This window comes from Dasypus novemcinctus, chromosome 10, assembly GCF_030445035.2.
Source record: "Dasypus novemcinctus isolate mDasNov1 chromosome 10, mDasNov1.1.hap2, whole genome shotgun sequence".
Lineage (NCBI taxonomy): Eukaryota > Metazoa > Chordata > Mammalia > Cingulata > Dasypodidae > Dasypus > Dasypus novemcinctus.
Window position 1 is genome coordinate 81,282,491 of NC_080682.1, and position 21,056 is coordinate 81,303,546.

A 21,056-nucleotide genomic window follows, 5' to 3' on the forward strand; every position below is an offset into this window, starting at 1 on the left:
CAGGGAACACAATGTACACTTTCGAGAAAGCTTATGTTAATCCTTGGGGAGGAAGGGGGGGAGACCTTAAATATTTTATACATTTCTCTGGCCCTCAACAGAAAAAATACAGAGCCTCCTGTAACAGCTTTTCATTATGCACGTGCTGGCAGGGACTGATGCTCCGAGAGCACTGGGAGTCTGAGGCTCTCTAGTCCCCAGTGAGTCGCCCCCAGTGGCTCCAGTGTGCTACCTCTATGCTCCCTTCTCCTGAGATGGCAATTCAAGTGAGGCTCTGTGTGCTCATCTGCTTACTGCTCGGACCTAGAGCTGGCTTCCTCTTGTAACTTTTTTTCTTTTTTTAGTTCTGAAAACGTTTCCAGGTGCCAGAACAAAGGCAAACCTTGAAGTAGATGGAGTTTTACCAAGTAAACTGACCAGGAACATGTGCGTGCCTGAAAGCTGAAGCCTTATGAGCCGGGACCTCAGTCCTAGCCAGTCCACCCTTAGCTGACCCCTGTCCATCCTCCTCCCTCAGAGGGCAATCCATGTATGGTCCAGAAAACACGGCTTCCTTCATATTTGACAGAGAATTCCTTGACATCAGTCTAAACTTCTCAGCTTCTCTTTGGACTAGTCACTTTGTACTCCAACTTCAAGCCACTTAACCCTCCAACTAGAGGTGAAAAATGCTCTCAGGGTAATTTCTGAAACTGAGGTAACAGCACAGGTATGACTGCAGGCATCTTTGCCAAAGAGAACACGCCTTACAGCTTCTTTGGGGCTCAGGCTAGAGGAGGCTGGAAAATGGCAGCTCAGAGACTTCTTGTCTGCTTAGCTGATGCAAATTCAGAGGAATAACTACAAAGGAGCTTGTGGACTTGGCTCCATTCCAAAAGAATGTCACAGGGCCCCTCACAGACCTGAAGGCTCTGTGTTTATGAAATGCTGATGACAGGGGCGATTCTGCTTGCCCAAATACAGAGTGCGTTTGTGCATACGTGGGTGGGACATCTCATGAATCCAAAGTCCAGGTCCAAATGGAAATGAGTTCCCTGTGTCTCTATAGTCCACTTTATTCTTTTAGAGTTGCTTGAAATGTTTCCCTTTGCTAGGCTTATTGAGAACTGCTCTAAAATGGTCACAAAAGTTTGATATTTTTCTCTTTTTACAGGGAAATCAGGCATAGAGGAAAGAGAAAAGTAACCATTTTTGCTGTTTATGTCACATGATTTCAGAACATGATGTTTTCCTTTTGTGAAATAAAATAAAGTTTGATTCTCTTATTACCCAGCATTCCATCAGGTACCTAAATGAAAATAAAAGTTCAAAGGGAGGAGAGCAAATCAATTGCATCTATCCATCAACTTGCTATATGACAATTAAAGCTTATCTCCTGGGGATTCAGGAGTCTCGCTTGGTTCCACACCTGCCCCTGACATTACTGAGAGCTGTATTACCTCGGGCACTTAAGTGAACAGTTTAATTTTCTTCATTATAAAAAAGAATTTGCACTTCATTCTCTAAAGTCTTTCTGGTTTTAAAAGTATATGCAGCTATGAGTGTAAATTCCATTATAAACAAATATATGCTAATATGTATAGCCAAAAAACTACTAAGGAGAAGATAGCAAGAATGGGTAGCTCTCAGCTGCCTGTCCTAATAGAAAGAGAAAGCCAAGTGTGGGGAAGGATTTTTATCTCAAGTAGAGGTTCTTTTTGTACTTGACCTACCTATTTGAGAATAGGCAATTTTCTGCAAATGGACTAAAATGTCTGTACCAGTGATTTCCTACCTTTTGTAGTAGAACCACTCTGACTACACATTATATAACAGCATCCTTTTATATATAATATACATTTGAAAATTAAAAGGATTTAAAATTTTGTTTGAAATCTAAAGTAACCCTGGAGATAATAAGTTCACCAGGGATATCTCGAAATCAGAACTGAGAGCCTGGTTGCAGACCCACTTACCCTGGAATGGGAGTAGGGAAGGATGCCGAGCTAAGAGATTTCAATAGAAGAATCTCCAAATTGTCATTGACAGCCCAGAGATACACGCCTGGCTTTGAAAAAATTATAACTTTAAATGTCAGACCTGAGTAAACTGCTTATCTCTGTCACACTGGTCTAATGTCCTGGACTTTTAAAACATTCTAGTCTATCCTCACTGCTCAGCCCAGATGAAAGGGGGGCTAACACAAATAACCAATGCTTAAGTAAATTTTAAAACATATGCTACATGTGTTTATTGTATTAATTTTATTCTAAATTTTTTCACACTTACATTTCTGAGATGTGGATGAAATTTACAAAAGATGAATACGCTAAACTTTTATCTTGAAAAACTGTTATTCTCTGAGCATGTGTATGTGTACATTTAAGCAGGCCTGAACGAGAAAAATGTGTCCTAGGGAAAAGCTTAAACAAGTTCACACTATTACTGATCAGAAGTCCCTCTCTCCAAAAGAGTACAAAGAATGAGGCCACAAAAAGCTGAACGCTTGAGAAATAGGGAAAGAAAATGCGTCTCCCTTTTCCAACTGAACCCTAACCCAAGCCCATGACCTGGAACGTGGAAAGTATCATGGAGCAGGAAACATAGGTCTAGAGACTCTTGATTGGGAGGATGGATGCTGAGAGCAAATGGCCCATCCAATCTGAGCATGAAGGTGGACGAAGAACTCCAGGGCGGGGTGCATGTCTCGTGACCTCACTTTCTTCACTATCCAATTTCTGTCACTGCTGTAAATGTGCTCACCCGCTAGGCACACACAGTCCAGTGGGCTGTGTTCCATATAAATTCTTCAGGCTGAAGCCTTTCAAATTGTTATTGTTACTAAGTCAGCAGGCTTTCATATTTCATGAAACAGAGCACGGCTGCTGCTTCAATTCTCTGTTCCGCTGACTGCCTCCTTTTTATGGTTGAAATGTACACAATGTTTGGAAAATGTCTACATGTAATATACATGACGGGGAGGCAGTGAGATTACCAATGCATAGGCTGCACAGGTGTGCTCCTAAAGCTTAAAGACATGTCATGAATCAGCTTCTGGGCGTTATAGGAGTCTTGTTCCTTCTCTCCTTTCTGTTTTCCCAGTTTTTGATTATTCTGGGAAATCAATTAGCTCATAATTTATAGGCATTAATCATAAACAAATTTTAAAGGTAACATGTTTATATATATATTATTTTATAGCTGTCATGTTTGGAATTTTAATGAAACAGCCCACTAAATCAGCATATTACAAACTATTTATAGGCCATTATTTCATAATGAATATAAGACTTCAATCTAATTTATTCATATGGAAACCCACCAATACATCAGGAAAAACCTATAAAGTAAAAAAAACAACAACTATGAATTTAAAAAACTAAGCAATTAAATGGTTTCTTCCAAATACACTAATATTCTTTAATCAATTGTAACAAATGCAAAGTGTTAATACGGGGGGGTATGGGAACTCTATGAAGTTTCTGCATGATTTTTCTGTAAACCTCCCAAATTCTCTAATAAAGAAATTATTTAAAAATTCATTAAAATAAATATCAGATTCTCTTAGTGGGAAAAAAGAAAAAAATATATATATATACACACACACATATATATACACACACACACACATAGTGTCCAGGAAGAAAGACGGCAGTTTGCTCGCAAAAATCACTTTTTCAGAAAGACAAACACAAAACACTTTGCTAAGAAGCAATTTTGCAGATGTTTCTAATCTTGCACTATGTATAGTCGCATGACCTTTGCAATTATTATCTGTAGCTTCTGAGAAGATAAACATCACAAAACTACAGGACTGTTTTGGAGAAAGGATGGAGGGCACTTGAATTTTTCTAGCCATAATCTTTAATTTGCTTATTATTAGAGAAGGCAGGAGCAAATACAAAAGGGGGCTATTTCAGTCAGGCAACAGCTAATGCTGAGGAGAGAAGGCACATTCATACTTCTCCTGCTTGCTATGTAATGAGCAGGAATTAATTCATCTTATTGTATTTCCAAATGCCAAAGCCTCCATTCACATCAAAGAAAAAAAATTTCAAGGCTTTTTACCATTGTTCATTTTTAAAGACACTGAGTTATATTTAGTACTTTATAATTGTCAACAGTGTTTTCTTTCATTCTGATGTGGAGCTTAGCATCATAAAGGATTATAAATGAGGATCCATGCAATTTGAAGACCAGGGTTGAGGACAGCTTCCTGCTCAGTCTGGATGTTTGGGAGAAGGCAGCTTTCTGACCTTAGTCTCTTTTCCCCTGTAGGGTGACACCAAGGCAGGTGGTGGTTCTCTCCCAAGAGGCAGAGGAACCCAAGCTGACAGCCGGCTCCAGTGTAGTTCCAGAGCAAGTACTAGCTCACTTCTCTGTTTCCTTCAAACATACAGACACAATGAAAAGGGAGCAAGGCAAAGCAACTCAAGGGAGGGAAATGAGCCCTCACCCGGGAGCAGCTATCACCGGGGAGGCAGCAGGGCATCATGGAGAGAGCTTGGGCCTTGGTGCCAGAGAAGACTGGGGTCAAATTCAGACCTGCGGCCCTGGCCAAGTCACTTGGTCATTCTGAGCCTCAGGCTTCCTCATTTGTAAAGGGGGATAACAACACTTTGCAAAACTTCTAAACTTCTAAAACTTCAGGAATGCTTTGAGAATTTCATCAAGCACTTAGCACAATGCCCCTGGCCTTGCCACCCAGGGAACTTGAGGACTGTGGGGCTCACAAAGCCACCCATCTTGACTCAGTCCTGTTCAGGACCCGCAATACTTAGAAGTCCTGGTCCTCCCTGCAGGATGTTCAGAAACAATGCTATTTTAGGCCATTTTCTACACTGGAGGCCAATTACCAACGCAACTTTTCTTTGAAGGGATAAACATGTAGACTCAAGCTGCCTCTATTGGCCTTAAGAAACAAAAAGCTCTAGCTCAGTTCACCTAGAAAGGTAAATGCATTCAATTCTTTGCCACCAGCTCTAAATTCTGCATCACAAACCTCGCTCACTGCACTGCTGATGGGAGGTCCAAATTCCATCACACCCAAGCAAGAAAAATGGACTCCAACCTTACCTGTAATTTAGTAAATTAAAATTAAAGTAGCAAAAATATCTTGAGGAGGGAGGGTACATGTCATGAATGCAAAAATCCCCAAAGATAGGAAAATACCAGGGAAGACAATGCCTCATTTCCCAAATCCAGTGTCAAGGTCAAGGGTCTTAGTGCCTGACAGTGAGACAAAGGAGGCTGCTGTTTCAGGCATTCTTTGCCTTGTCTATTGCTAACCGCCAGCTCCTCAAGGAACAGTCACCGGACTGCAGGGAACCCCAATGAGTGGAACAAGCATGCCTATTTTTTCTGTGGACAGGCCCATTCCTGGAAGGAATCAGTGGTAGCTCAAACAGGATTCAGCAGCCTGGAATTTAGCAATGCCCAGTGAAGTTCTTGGACTCCTCTGGAGAATTAAATCAACAATTTGAACTTTAAGTTCTCTGCTTATTGGAAGGGATGGCAGAAGGGAGAGAACTGCCTGTTCTGAAATCAAATTGCAAAGGCCACTAGGGCCAGAATGAAGAAAAGGGCCCCAGGGTAGCACATGTAGCTTGTAAATTTGGTGGCCAACAACTGGGCACAGTCAGAGAGGCTCAGACCTTTTTCTGCTCTACCGGGATGATGCAATGTCAGCAAGGAGAGGCTTTTCTGCAGTACATGTCCAGGAGCTTGACATGAGTATATGTCATGCCTTAATGTATTCCTGCCAAGGTGAGGGAAGAGTGAAGCTTCCTTTCCTATGAGTATTGTCCTGACTCACACAGTTCCCAAAGCACACTCTGAGTTGTGAACCAAACTGGTTTTTTCTTCACATGAAGATGATGCTTGGCTTTGGGGTAGTGGTAGTCTGCAGAGCTTGGCTGTAGCTCCTACAAGCCTCTAGAGAGCGCATAAAGCGCTGCCTTTCCCCCTTGCCTGGTCTCTATAAGGCACCTGCCAATGGGGAAGGGAGGCCTCTGGGCAGGGCCTGGCCAACCTCTTGGGACAAATGAACACACGGAAAAAGAGATGCAGAGCAGGGAACACTATGTAGGAACTCTGAATGGGAAAGAAAAGACAGCTTAATGCATGGAGAATATGTCTGCTTCCTTTCTAGATGCTGGGATAGTAAATCCCTGGAGCTTAGAAATGATAATGAACTCTTGATGAACTAATGGTGAATGAAATAATTCAAACTAGAGACTAACTTCTAAAAGTTGCAGGCCAGCTGTTGGACCATCCCACCCAAAGTCTTCTCACAGGAGGCTGCCTCTCACCACTCCATCTGAGACACCAGTGAGTGGCTACACTTGAGGAAAGTGGAAGACGGAAGACACTAAGTGAATCTGATGTTAGAGACACTGCTATAGATGCAGCTGGTGACACAAGGTAGAAGGGAGGTCTCTGACTCTAAATGCATGTTCCCAGAACTAAAGAACAAAATCAATTACTCCTTCCATTGACCTATAAAGACATTTGCACACTACTAACTGGATTGATCCATGTTTTATGGATCATCTAAAACACACCCACTACCTGAAGAGTGGTTGGTCCAAAGAATCTTGTCTAGGTGGGGACCAATGCATAGTACTCCCACCCTTCAAACCTAAGCTCTGCTGGACCAGCAGGTATCGTTCTTGCTTGTTCTTAGACACCTTAGCCTAGAAAACAAACAAAAACTGAAAGTACATGTTTAATTGCCAAAATTCTGAAGCTCTGGCCACAAACTGCCCTTTACCCCCTCTTCTATCTTAACAGGTATGTAATCTCAGCAGCATTCTTCAGACCTCTTCTCTCTCCCCTCTCAGGCTCTTTGCTCCCTGATTCCATCTGCTACATCACTCCTTCACTCCTTCAACTACCCTCCTAATATTTTCTTTCCTCTTGCACCTCCCTTCTGGTCTTGGCCTGTCTTCAAGGTCACTCCAAGTTGTTGACCAAGTCTATCCTGACGTAGGCTGCTACAAAATTACAAAGGAAAAAAGCCTCATGTTGGCACCAATGGTAAGAGCATAAATTCCTAATGGACAGTGAGTAAAAACTGAGATTAACAGTTTAGACAGAACTCAAAGGAGAATCGGTTTTCAGTAAATTTGAAATTCTTAGGGAAATAAATGACAAGGCAATGAGAAAGAAAAAAAGAGACTGGGTGGCATAGGAGAGTGAGTAGAGGACATCAGAAAAAGTGCAGAATAATGTTTCATTGTTTTCTTTCATTTAAAAGAATGGAAAGAAAATATGTCATATTAGAAGTGATCCTTTCTAAGTAGTAGGAACACAGGCTATAGAATGTTATTCTTTGTTCTTATAAAAAACACTTTGTTATATTTAAAATTAGGCAACAACAAAAAAAGTTCTTAATTTTGATGCACACTCCCAGTTTATTCACGTTGTTTTAACAGAACTCAATCTTTAATAAACCGTGTTTTAAATGCTGCTACTAAAAATCCTGAAATGTTTTGCTGCATGCTTTTTCGACTAAATAAGAATGCAGCTTTTAAACCTACTTCGCTTTTTGAGAGCCATGAGGAAGAAAGGGTAAGGGCAGAGTGGACAGGATTGAGAGGTCAGCTGAGGACGGCCAAAAGGACCCCTGGGGGCTGCCGGGTCACCCGCTCTCACCAGGACTCTTAAAGCAGCCTCTTAGTTAATTAATCTCCCTGCCTCCAGCTTTGCTGCTATCGTAGCCTATCCTCCAAGAGGTAGCTGGGGAGGTCTTCCCAAAGTATAAATTTGAACAACCTTGTGTGCTCCTTGTTGCCCACAGGTGAATCCTCACTCTTCAGTGGGTCAATCCAGGACCTTCCTCATCAGTGATGCCCCTCCATCTCACTTCCCATTCCATTCCTCAACTACATTGCGTTCTTCATGATTTCCCAAACACCCCAGCCTCTGTGGAAACTCTGACCTCCATCTGGGCTCAGCTCTAAGGGTATCTTCTCCATGAAGCTTTTTAATAACTCTCCCACACTCAGAACTAATCAGTCTTTCCACTAGGCTGCCACTGCACTACCCTTTTTAATTTCTACTACCAAGACCCCTAGTGCGTATGACCTACATCTTGTATTTCCCTCAGTCATGGCCAAAAGTAATAGGACAGAGACTCTGCTTATTCCCAGGATCTACTGAAGTGCCTGGAACACAGTGGATTCTCCACAAAAAGCTTACTGGACTGAATAAATTAGTCCTATATGGAAATCTTCACATTACAAAAAAATTTTGTTTTTACTAAAATTAAAAGCAAAACACTTTGGAGGTCATGTGGCCCACAAACAAGCTCTCGAAGGACCACAGTGGGTTTTGGCTCTTCAGCAGTTAGGGGAAGCAGAAGGCTGACCTTTGGAATGTATTCTACCAGGCTTTCAAGAGAGTCACTTCTGTAGCTAGGATGACTCATCCACAAATATGACATAAGAATGGCCACTGTTCCCTGTTCGGTTTCCTTGAGTCTCTTTTCTTCAGAGGACCATGGGTGGAAGGACAGGCTACAAGGACTTAGAAAGCATGAGCTAAAATGGGACACATGAACTGCTCTACAAAGGCTGGAGGGACACCTTGGCAGGCAGGCATCCCCTTCTCCTCCTTCCTAAAGCAGTGTGGATTTCCACCTGTATTCAATGGACCAGCTCAAGGGGCCACTGCTAAGGATGAGAGAGGTGAGCTTCAATTAGGCCAGTGTTTACTCTAGTACTTATTGAAGGTTTCAACTAAGATTTCAACTTAAACATGAGTTTTGCTCTTTAAAAAAGGCAGGAAAACCCCTGGCCTAAAGAATTCCACTGCACCCTCCCTGGGTTATGAAGGTGGGCTTACAGGCAAGTGGGCACACATGGAAACTATTCCTGGCAGTAGCCCCAGGTGTGGGAAAACTTTTTTTTTCAAACCCCATGGGAGGAAAGGGACCTGCAAGCTTGGCATCAGTCACCACAGGAGGACCTCAGGCCTTGTCTGGCCCAGAGTACAGAATTCTTTCGACTTCTGAGTCAGTGGAGGGGTGATGGTTAACCTGCTGGGGTAGATCCTGAGGTGATCAGTCATTGCCACCATCTCCAGGGAGCCTTTCCTACATCTCAAAGAAGAGCATCTCTTTTAAGTTTTTAGATGTCCTGCCACCACCCCCTCCCACACTCACAGAAGCTTTCCTTGTTGTCTGTTGGGATGACTTCAACTTCTTGTAGCAAGTTTATCTCATTAGTTGGTGTGGGAGGCCAAGAAGACCATAGAAGACCATGATTACCAACCTGACCCTACCATGAACTCGGTGAGGATGCTCTTTCCTGCCACCTTACATATGTGTGATTAGACCCCAGTGTGAGACAAACGTGGCTGGATCAGTGAACACCACCTCTCCTACAAAACCTGAGCCTACGTCCTGGTAAAGGCTGGCTAGGAAGATCGGGCTAGAACATCTTGGGGGAAGTGAAGGCAGCAATGTCTGCACAGGCAGGTGACAGCCAGTCTTATTCTCCAATGCTCTCACAGCGGTGACACTGCAACCATGCAGCCTGACCAAGGGCTCAAAGTTTAAAATTCATCTTTCTTCTAAAATGTGGATACTTAGAGGAGGGCTGGACACAGGGCTGCATGCCCAGCTCCCTGAAAAATGAGGGGTGGGTGACAAGCTACCCAACAATTTAAGCGCACTGCACGCTGCCATGGAGCCGTCTGCTGGAAAACATTCTCCCATGTCCAGATGAAACCATGTCTAAAGGAGCAGTGGTTTAGGATTCAGAAGAATCTGAGTTCAAATTCTGACTTCGCCTCTCACTAGGCTTTATGACATTTGGCAAGTCAATTAAGCTCTCTGAGCCCCAGTTTCTTCAACAACAGTCCTCAAAAGCAGAATAATGGAACTCACTTCACAGTACACTTAGATGAGAGAGCACACAAGAGGTCCTGCATTATGATAATGTCTCTCTCCACGTAGCTCGTCACTAAAATTACTTCCACATTGTATTTTTGGCTCTTTCTGCTAAAATTTCTCCTACAATATCCTATATTTCACATTCCCACTTATGTTGCCAGCGCTGTGAATAGGGGATTGAGTGTTAACTGCCCACCTTGATGAGCTCCATGCCTGGGACACTCAATTGGTATTAGTTGATGGGAAAAACAAAGAAGTCCATTTTTCCAAGAAAAATGTGGTAGGGAGGAAGGGAAAGAAGTATAAGAAGACGGAGGTGGTTCTTGGATCTTAAATGCTGCGCCAGTTGCTACCCTACTGCCTCTGCTTCCACCTCCTCTTTCTGCCTGCCCCAAAGCAGAGTGGGCCAGGGCTGGAAGTAGACGAGAAAGTCTTCTTTTTTTATTTTTTAAAAGCAAACACAAATATAGCTCTGTGGATATACATGTATAAAAGCACAGTTACAGTGGCATGGTTGTTTCTTCTGAGAAAAAGAGTGCTTCCTGCATTCCACGGAGATCCCTCCGGAATGGGAGGGCTTGATTTATCACTCTTAAAGAGATTTCAGTCCAGGGCTGTGTGTCCCGGTGAGTCGAAGGAACCACCCAGACAGTACAGAAACAAAGCAATTCATAACATCTCAGACGGAAACACAAAATGGACGTCTGTAAACTTCTTGTACATCATTAATTCATTAGCTCAGAGAAACTAGAAACAGGGTCAGAATGTCAGCAAATGCTGGAGTAGTTGCATCCACATAGAGGGGACTGCACCTTTGGTTAAAAAGCAGGATCTATGAAGTTATCATAGTCTTCCAACTGCTCAGCCAGTGCAGCTAAAAGCCAGCCACCATCAGCCACAGGTGCGAGCGAGCCAGCATGCCGCCCTCTGCAGAGGGCACACCAAATGCTCCTGCCTAGCCACTAGCCTATTCCACAGCCAGCCTTGCTTGCATTAAAAAAAAGGTTGGAGGTCTTTGGCAAGGGTCCCAGTGTTCACCACGCAGTACTGTGAAATGACACTTTGCTTTTTCGTGTAGAACAAAAACACAAATTATGTATGGGGAAAATCAGAACAGAACAGCAGCAAAAAAGGCACATGGGAATGGCAACAATATGGGCTATAAATTCGTTTTTTATCATGAAGTAAAACTCTTCCATGTGAACTAAAATCGCTGTGCAGTTCTAAAATAGGGCATAATGAAAAGAACATCATATATTCTTTACTGCATATTTTGTGAAGGAGAAAATCGGGAGGACTTATACGTTAAAAATTGTTAATATCTCCATTTTGCTATGAAATATATTTTAAGAGCCTCGAAAATGAGGCACATGCAAAAAAGCTAAAGTAAACTCAAGTGGAAATGGAATTGCAAATATGGGTTTGATCAGGAACTTTCTCATCTCTAAAATCCATCTTTATGTTTTTAAGGCCACACGTCAAATTTCTCTTTTAATAACACAGCCACTGACTTATAAGGCAATATTAAACAATGTGGTAGAAATCTGGCTGAAAATACTCTTTATGTTGGAAGAGATGTTATATGGAAAATACCTATTTTTCATAAATATTCTTGGGAATACTTCAAAAGCACACATTAATATAATTTCTAAACATATTTTTAGAAGTGATTTTATGACCACTCTGGAAATGATTCTTTTTATAACCTCTGCATCAACTTTGCTTCTCTGGATTTTTTTCCTCTCCTAGCCTTGAACTGCTTGGTGGACATTCATAGGTTAAAAAAAAAAGGTTTCTGTGCTGAAAAGTTATCTAGACCAACTCTCTGCTGCATTTGCATTGTTATTAGGAACACGCACACACACACACACTCTCACAGAGTTTAATTTGAGGCTAGTAAAGAAACTGAGAGATTAGACACAAAGAAATGTAAACAGCTCTCACATGCGAGGAAACTAGGTTACGAGAATCCCAGCACCAGGCATTCACCAGTCACCATGGAAAACAGGAAGTGAGATGCATAGCAACCACAAGCCAAAAAGCAGGAAAGCGCATACCTTTAGCTTGGAATGAAAATCACGAGATTTCCTTCTGGCAAGAACCTGAATGTGACTAGACACCTGCAGGGTAGGGGAAGGGAGGAAAACAAAGGAAAAGCCTGTAACCATGGAGATGAAAAGCCCCCTACAACTGGGCAAGCCAGACGTACCTTAATGGCGGCTTGAATTTCTCGAACTTTCTTTCTTGCTAAGACCTGTATATGACTAGACACCTACATTGTTCGGGTTTATGAGGGGAAACAAAACAAAACAAAACAAAACAAAAAAAGGAAATCAAATATAAAATCGCTACTCCTTGGGAGGGTTTAAGGGTGAGGGGTGGGGGTGGGGGAGGTTATTTGCATCTCAACAAAGCTCTGCAGTTAGGAATACACAGTCCAGCCAGACACCAAGCCCCCAGCGCTGCTCTAAGCTTTTCAGACTGGGTCATCACTGCAGTGACTTGATTCAGAATGAAAGTTTAGGCTAGTCATAGTTTTCCCACCCAGGAGAAATCACGGGCATTGGGAAAAACTAATTTCGGGAAGGATGGGGGGGGGCTTGTTTTCTTTATAAAATTAAAAAGGTGGGAGTAAAGGTAAATGAAAATATTTATAGCTTCTCAGTATTAGGAGGGAAAATGCCTTTTTCTCAACTTAAAGGAGACTATCCATAAATTAGCACATTCTGCAGAATCAAAAAGCTGAAACTGTCAGTTGTATTCTGATCTCATTAAGAGCTCTGGATTCTGTAGCAAATGTTAAAATAATACTGACATGTAAATTAGATCTCAAAGAGAAATGGAAAGACCCAGTTAGCAGAGCATTTTTCCCCCTTATAAATATCTTTAATCCTTCCACTCTTTTGGGTATTGACTGGGCGCCAAGTGGATTTGCATATTATTACAAAGCGAAATGTGTGAATACAGCCAACCAGCCATCCTGTTAAAAATCTGGATTGAAAACCACACGGATTTACCAAACAACAAATTCACGTTGGAGAGATATCACCAACTGCTGCCTAAAAACATCCCCAGGATGCCGGGGTGTAGAAACCAAGCCGAAGCCCAGCTCTGAAACACAATGATTCCACTGGGTAAGCAAATTTGCATTTCTTTCTGTAAGACTAGGTTAAATTTAGAAGAAGCCCCCAGTGAAGGGGGGTGGACAAATGGCCAGAGCTCACAGACCAGCCAACAAACAGTTCAAGTCCAGCACTTTCAGTGTGAAGTGAACTAGACCTGTCCATTTCAGAAATTCAGAGCCTTCCATTTAAAAGTTCAGAGACTCAGGCTGTGTGGCAATTACTTCATTTCAAAACAAGATTTATAATCATAAAAGATCCTTTTATCTTTGAGTTTCAATTATTCAATTACTTTTTTCAAGTTGCTTTTGTGCTTTTTTAAAGCATGGAGAAGCAGGAACTTCCCCCCATCTTCTTCACCCCTCCATCTGGCTCCTGCTTCTACCTGTTCTCACCCAATTTTTGTTCTTCTTTGATTCTCTGCACGGATGAGGGCCACTGTCGGGGGCGGGGGCGGGGGCGGGGGGGGGGGGGAGCATCCCCTCCAGACAGTGTCCTCCCTCTGGGCACTGGCAAGCAGCCACTTCCTTTTGTGCTGACTCAGCAGCCAGGCCCCAGGCTGGGGCACAGAAGCATTCCTGGGGCCATAAACACTCAGGAAAACAACTCATCACTGGGAAGAGAACTGGAATCTGCTGCTCAGGCTTAAAGAGACCACAGTTGAGCTCGCCTTTTTGATTTGATTATATCTTTTAAGATCCACGCCAGATCAGTCAGCACAGATCAACATTAAAAAACTTTTTTTTTCCTGTAACAACTCACCCACGAGGTGCCTCCCCCCTTTTTCTTTTTTTTAGTTAAACACTAAGCATCCATTCCAGTTCTGAACTAGGTCATGTCAGAGATCTGGGCTGCTTTACATCTGAAAGAACGAGGGATGGCAGGCAAAGGGCAGAGGAAAATTTCTGACACTACCCTGCACAAAGGTGTTTATGTTGTAACTTCATTTCAGTCACAGCAGCTACTGACAAAAAGCCACAGCTTAAGGAGCAACAGTTCCCTTGGACGTACATCAGTCGGTATTATATTTAGGTCAATAATCAAGGCTGTTAGCATTACTTTTTCATCGAAATGATGACTAATACGTAGTTGTTGTTCCAGGATTTTACAATGCACGGTCTCAAAATTTCATGACTTGCAAGTGTGCTTGCACCTGCAGCTTTTGCAATGTTTACAGTTGCATGATTTGGGAAAGAAATCTAAGTTTCAAAATACAGTACAGGAGCAGTTCATACACTGTCCTTGGCAGCGAAACTTTCCCATTCGAGGCCTGAGGACGGGTATAAAAAGAACTCGGGAGACCACACAATAAAGGGTCACTGAAATGATGAACAGTGAAAACTGAGCCAAATTTAAAATGCCTAAAACACTGACGTCCTTACAGGGAACTCAAATTGGGGGCTCCTAGGAGCCAAAGCACAGACAGCCACTGCAGCCAAAATGCCTCTTGGACCATTCGCTGACATGCACAATTTCCAGATGGGTTATTTTACCTGTTTTCTGGTCCTCGTCTTCCCTGTCCTGAGTTTGATGTATCTGGCTATCAATTCATTCCTACCTGAAAGAAAGAAGAATTTACAATAGGGTGGGTTACTTAAAAAAAAAAAGTCCCTGAAAATTAAGAATAGAATTTAGAATAAAAAATGTTAAAGTTGCAGCTGTCCATTTATTAATGCTAGAAATATAAAAAGGTACAATTGTCTGCAAAAATATTCAGTAGGAGAAATGAGGATGAAGGGCATTTAATTTTGTACTTCAAGTAGCAAATGAGGATAGAAATGTGTCTTCTAAGAATTTTTGTGTGCATGCCTGTACCCAAATGGGCGGTTGCTTGTATAAGCAACAAATACAATGAATGGATGAGTCTGGGAGTAAATAAAAGCAGTTCTTGCCACATGGCAAGAGTCCAGGTTCGCCAGCGACGACCTTCAGATAGAGAGCATCTCTGATGATGCCGTGATCTGGACATTTTCACAGCCTCAGAACTGTGAACTTTTAATCTAATAAATTCCCATGATAAAAGGCAACACATTTCTGGTATATTGCCTTTAGAAACTAAAATATCACCAAACTAGGTTTGGTTTCCTTAATTTATAACCCCCTACAGCACAACCTGTAGTTCCTTCCTAACATGTATCCAAATTTTAACTATAATCATCATTGTATCATTTCTGTATAATCTGCATTTGCTGTCTTACGTCTCAGTCATAGTGCATACCAGAAGAAGGCAAGAACTTTACCTTGTGCACCCAGCACAGAAGAATGACAGAATTACATACCTACTGGTGAAAGAGAGTGACCACATCCCCCCAGATTTCCCCTAGCTGAGTAAAGAATTGGTATTATTGGTGAGTGAGTGTCCCCCTGGAAATGCTGCCTGAGAATTCTAAAGACTCCTTGATTCTATCACTGAGCGGAACACTCCTGTAACCATGGCTCTGTCCTGAGTTAAGACTATGCTGGACACAATCATCACCAGAGGGCAAATGAATCATGGAATCTGGGGACTGGAAAGTATCTCTCGGTCATTCACTCCCAACCTCGAAAGTCCTCACAAGCCCAAGCCCATACTTCCAAAACTGAAGAAGCAACCCTTCCTATCTTCAAACATATTTAAGAATAAAAAGACCCTCCCAATTTGAGGCTCTCTGCAACTGCCATCCCCCAGATCTTTTCTGTCGCTCTTAGGTCTTAGGTTAGGCTGATCCAGGTGACAGCCCTTCCAATACAGACAGCTTTCAGGTCCTCCTAGAACGGCCCCAGTTCCTCTGTTATCTGTGACAAGCTTTGGATGTCTCATACACTGTCCTGTGACCACCACTTGTCTGTTTTCCTTTCACAGCCTGGGATCCAGAATTGTAATGATACTCCTGCTATGGCAGATCCACGGCCAAGTGTGTCTGTCATCTCCCTCTTCCTAAATGTTCCACACCTCATCCTAAAATATTCCATACCTCTATTAATGCAGCCTAACACTGCATTAGCTTTTGCGGGCATCACAATAAAATGCCAACTTGTGTCAACTTGAATTTGTGGGTTTTTTTCATGTGGACTACTCCTCAGGTACATCCCCTATCCTATTTCCAGTCTTTTCATACATAGTTGAGATTTTAAGAGCCAAATACAGAATCTTGCATTTATTTGTATTCTATTTGATCCTGTTAGATTAAGCCTATCATTCCAGCTTGTCAGGATCTTTTCAGATCCTGATTCTGTGACTGAATTATCCTTTAGCCACACGAAAAAGATTTCTAAATTCAGTTTTGAGGATTGCTTCTCTAAGCATTCACTTTCAAACTTTTGAGATCCACCAATATCCCCTGTAGTGTCATCGGGCCTGCTTCTCCACCTCTCAGATGGTTGTAGAGATTTTGCAATTTGTCTCAAAGGCTTGCTGACAGCAGAGTCCAGCTAGGAGTACCTAATTACCAGAAGCCAGACCTAAACGACAATGTCTACAGACGAGCCAAGCATCCTCCAGCTGGGGGCCTCGCTGCGTGCCCTGTTCAGGGCTGTCTGAGTGGTCAAGAAATAAATCCTGGGGCTCTCTATTACATGCAATTTCTTTTGAACCTTGTCCAGATTGCAGAAACGTCTCTTGTCCCCATACTTGCTTCTTTTCTGTGAAAGCAGACAGAATAGCTTAACATGTGTGACGCACAACCTACTTGACTTTAAATTTCCTATGGCATTTGGTGGCTGAGATCAATACTCAGGACAGCCACACTTGACTGTATACACAGTACTCTATGCAAACGGCACCCTTAGGAGTTGAAGGGTACAGTACCCTGTCAATATCATACATTGATTAAAGTACTTCTACAATTAGACTTTGTTGGGCACCTACTATTTGCTGTGCACTACATTACAGTCATCATTTCATTGAAAACTTATCATAACTCTCATATTCCTGTTCTATAGATGAACAAGATCGTTCTTCAAAAGCCCGAGCGCTTTCTTCCATACTATGTTTCAAGCCATGAATATTAGTTAACTTGAATCTATGAGTTTTCTGTTGCCTATCAGGAATATTGCTAATTCAAATTTTAAATCCAAATCAAACACTCTGCATCTACTATGACCGAATCACAGCGTCAATCACTTTATTTCATATGATTTTTTTAGTGACCACTGAGGATGGCTTAGATTTACATTATTTTTAAAAATGTTATATTTAATTTGTTAAATTGGAAAAAAAAATCTAGTTTTAAGTTCCACTTACACATCTTATAATTATCTTTATAAATCTAGCAAATGGTGGCAATGACTTTCAAAGGACAGTCGATTAATGATTGGTCCATTTTACAAACCTAGTTGTTACCGAGCAATGGGCTCATTGTCCAATGTACAGAGAAGGTGATACCATGATATCAGGATTTTAAGAAGAGAGTCTTTCGCAAGGCAGCCAAACAAAAGACAAGAATAAGGCTCAAATCTGTCTCCCCAATCTGAGCGCTAAGGGAGACTTTATGGAAATGAAGGTGAGAGATAGGAACAGAGGTGGGAAGTATTGGCTTGGCATAGTGTAATTGGTTAATTACAGAGTAAATGCATGGTACAGTGAATTTTAGGCCAGATCTTCCTTACTGAAAGACCTCTCACATTTGGTCTGCTTCCAATATCTCCCTGTCCTTATAATCTTGGTTTCAAGGGCAGTTACCTCTGTTCCTGGTGCCTCAAAGGTCATTTAAAGGACAAGAGTCAAGTGTTTGGTGCATGTGCCCAGGCTATACAACCTGCAGTAAGCAAGCTCAGAATAAAAGGTTACAGGAACAGAGGACACTGGTTTTGGTCTGTCCGCAGTTTCACAAAGTCCTTTAAATGTTTAAAACTATATATAAGGAGCAGATGTGCCTCAAGCAGTTGAGTGCCCACCTCCCACATGCAAGAACCCAGGTTTGGTTGCCAGTGCCTCCTAAAGACGACAAACAATGAGCAGATAACAAGCAACACCAAGGAGCAGACAAAGAGCAAAAACAAACCATCAGGGAGCAGATGTGGCTCAAGCAGTTGAGCGCCTGCCTCCCACATGGGAGGTCCCAGGTTCGGTTCCCCATGCCTCCTAAAGAAAAACAAACAAGAAAAACAAAAAAAAGAAACAAGGAAACAATGAGCAGTCAATGAGCGCAAATGAGCAAAAACAACAAGCAAACAGGAGAGGGAGCCATGGGGACTATACACAAAATATGCTTTAATGTATTTAATGCTTTTTAAGTATTAGAATTGTCTGATTTAACTTACAAAAAGCTTCCTTTAAACAACTCTTAGAAAACTAATAAATTATCTTAAATACTCTAATGTTACTAATAAACCTAGTAAGATTTCAATTCCTTCGAAAACCAAGTCTCAATCAATCTTCATTGTACATTTTAAACTGGAAATAAAAGCTAATCTGTTACATAAGCCAAATTTTTAAAATTACCTGTAAATAAAAAATATGAACACTATGGCTTTGATTCTATTAAAAATGTCTAACTTTAATTATGAATCTTCCTAGAATTAAAATATGCTTATCCATTAAGGAAACAAATATACCATTCCAAATATCTCTAAAATATTCTTTTGGCTGCTTGGGGTTATATAGGTCTCAGAGAAAAGTGGTGAGGTTCTGACTGGATTTTTGATAGGACATATTCAGCTCTATTTATACTTTCTATAGCTCTGCCTCAAAATGGGCAGATCCATATAGTCCACAGTGCTAGACAAAAGCAATGTTGCTAAAATGCAGAATTTTCTAACCAAGGACAGGGAGTTCAGTGGCACCAACCATCTTTGATGCAACTGGGAGTGGAGTGGGCCTCAAGTCCCCACAGCACAGTCCTGTATCACAGCCACGGTCAGAATGTGGGATATTAAAAACTGCACCCTCTGTTTCTCTGGTTCTCACCTGCAACATACACATGGTGTTGGCTTGATCCAGGTAAATCTTACAATTCAAAAATGACTTTCAACAAAGTTAATTTTAAAGTGAATTGCTAATTTCTTAAACTAATCCTACACCCATTTGAGGAGCACGTCCATCAAGGCTGTACATCAGGGATATAAAGATAAGACAGCATGCCTGACCACAAGGAGACCACTGTCCAATACAAGGACGAAGAGAGGAGAGCAATTCTCATCTCCTCTTTCATGACTGCCACGGAAGAGGTTCCAATAACAAATGTGCGTAATAGGTCACAAATAATTCAGAAAATCTAACAAGGGCCCAAACTACTAGAACATAAACTAGGCCTTTCATGATACAGTACGCTTTTTCCAACACTTTATTATGGAAACCTTAAGACATACAGAAAAGATTTTTACAGAAAGAATTTTACATCAAACACTGTAAATATACCACCTAGCTTCTACCATTAGCTTTTTCTATATTTGCTTTATCACGTTTTTCCATCCATCCAGTCCTCTACCCATCCATCAGGCCACTGTATTTTTTGTTGATGCATTTCAAAATTAGCTGCAGGCTTGATAGTATTTCCTCCTAAACACATCAGCGGACATGTCATTACCCAGAGCGACAGACTGATATTGACAGGCAGAATGGGGGGGCGGGGAGGTATCTTGAAAAACCATTTTAGAAAGAGGGAGCAGCATTTCTTTAAATATGTAGGTAAGAAACTGGAGCTTTAAAACAAAACAAAACAAAACCCAGCCCCCTGGCCCTTTACCTCCCTGCACCACTGCACACATTCTTTCTTTCTGCACCCAGGAGTCGCCAGGTTTCTACATTCATAGCTTACATAGTCGCTCAGGCCTCCTCTCTGTCCCTTGTGAATCTGTAAGAACTTGTAAGAGCTTATAGAGCTAAGGGGCAGTGTCACATTTCACCACTAAGTGTCCTCACACTGTACTTTCTCCATAACATCCTTGAAGATCGCACACAGTCTCTGTTCTTTACGTTTGCGATTCTGCAGCTCCGGCAACCCCAGCCCCACCTTCCACTTTCAAAGGTGATCCTCTCCAGGCACTGTGATCTAGGTCGTATTTTCCCACTGTCTCCTAAATCTCTGAACACAGTTGAAGGTGAACCCGCCAACGGTTACTCCTACATCCTGGATGGCTGTCAAATGTCCCGCTTCAAGGGGCAACACAGAGAGCGCGGGTTTCAAGGGGCAACACAGAGAGCGCGGGCAGCGAGGCGCTCGCACTGCGCCTGCCTGACCCAGGCAGGCCTGGTTAAAGTTGTTGTGGTAAGGGGAAGTGGCCTCAAGGTCATGTTTGAGGCACAGCAAATGCAGGGTCTGTGGCTAGAAATTGCAGCCCAGAGCATTCAGCTTTAACAGTAAAAGAGGCACTTTGTAATTGAATGGGGTCAGGGAGCCGCAGAGAGAAGAAACAAATGGAGTCCCCTTCCCAGGCTGCGGCCAGAGCCCTGGGAACTCAGAGCCCCCACTGAGGGCTGAATCCCCCCACTCGCCACAGGCCTGGGGACAGGTGCCGGTGGCAACGCCAAGAAAACCCCTGCTGGCCTTCCCTTCGCCAGGAGGGATACGTAAGGATCACCCCCACTCCTTCCGTTGCTTCTGTGTCAACAAAGCAAGAATCAAAGTAAACACACGTTTCTCTTGATTTCGAGACCAGAGCTGTATCCAGCAGGCACTCATCTATGGTCGCAGGATTATTACACCCCGCACAAACTCTGGCTCCCTAGATTTTCCCTGTTAACCCTGGAGCTTTCTGTGCTCTGTACCTGCCTGAACAACTGCCCCCAGCGCCCCTGCCTATTTCTTCAAGTCTGGATTCTGCCTACCTTTATGGCTTCTTTATTAGACTTCCAGCTGGACAGGGCTTCCTTCTTCCCTAAACCTCTAAAAGTTTTGGCCTGGGGCTGTTTCTCTGGTGACTCCTATCCTTTTCCGCCTTATATTCTAGTCATTTCCGCACATGGGCTCCAAGTAGATCATGAGAACAGGAATCAACGGCATCCATCTCTTCTATGCCTTCCCCTCCCTTTCAGCTCAGAAAAGGAGCTCCTACCTCCCTACAGTCCAATGGGACTCCGGATCAACAACAGAAAGTGAAAAAAGAAAAGATGACCTAGGGGGAAGAAGGGAAAGGGG

General features: G+C 42.4%; 1 protein-coding gene and 1 long non-coding RNA gene across 5 annotated transcripts in view; one reads left to right on the forward strand and one right to left on the reverse strand.

The window, feature by feature from the left end:
* TEAD1 (TEA domain transcription factor 1) overlaps nt 1-21,056 on the reverse strand; it is a 279,363-nt gene that overhangs the window by 67,469 nt on the left and 190,838 nt on the right. For 2 of the 4 annotated variants that reach the window (XM_058305713.2, XM_023582813.3), the window contains exons 3-5: nt 14,493-14,557; nt 12,087-12,149; nt 11,935-11,997 (exon numbers count right to left, since the gene is read on the reverse strand). In XM_058305713.2, the coding sequence (XP_058161696.1) occupies nt 11,935-11,997; nt 12,087-12,149; nt 14,493-14,557 (191 nt within the window). The remainder of the gene's footprint in view (nt 1-11,934; nt 11,998-12,086; nt 12,150-14,492; nt 14,558-21,056) is intronic. The other 2 variants (XM_058305714.2, XM_058305715.2) reach the window with 2 other exon arrangements.
* Nucleotides 11,914-16,028, forward strand: LOC131280060 (uncharacterized). Its single transcript, XR_009187634.1, has 3 exons — nt 11,914-12,004; nt 12,845-13,011; nt 15,842-16,028. It is a non-coding gene; the product is annotated as an uncharacterized lncRNA (long non-coding RNA).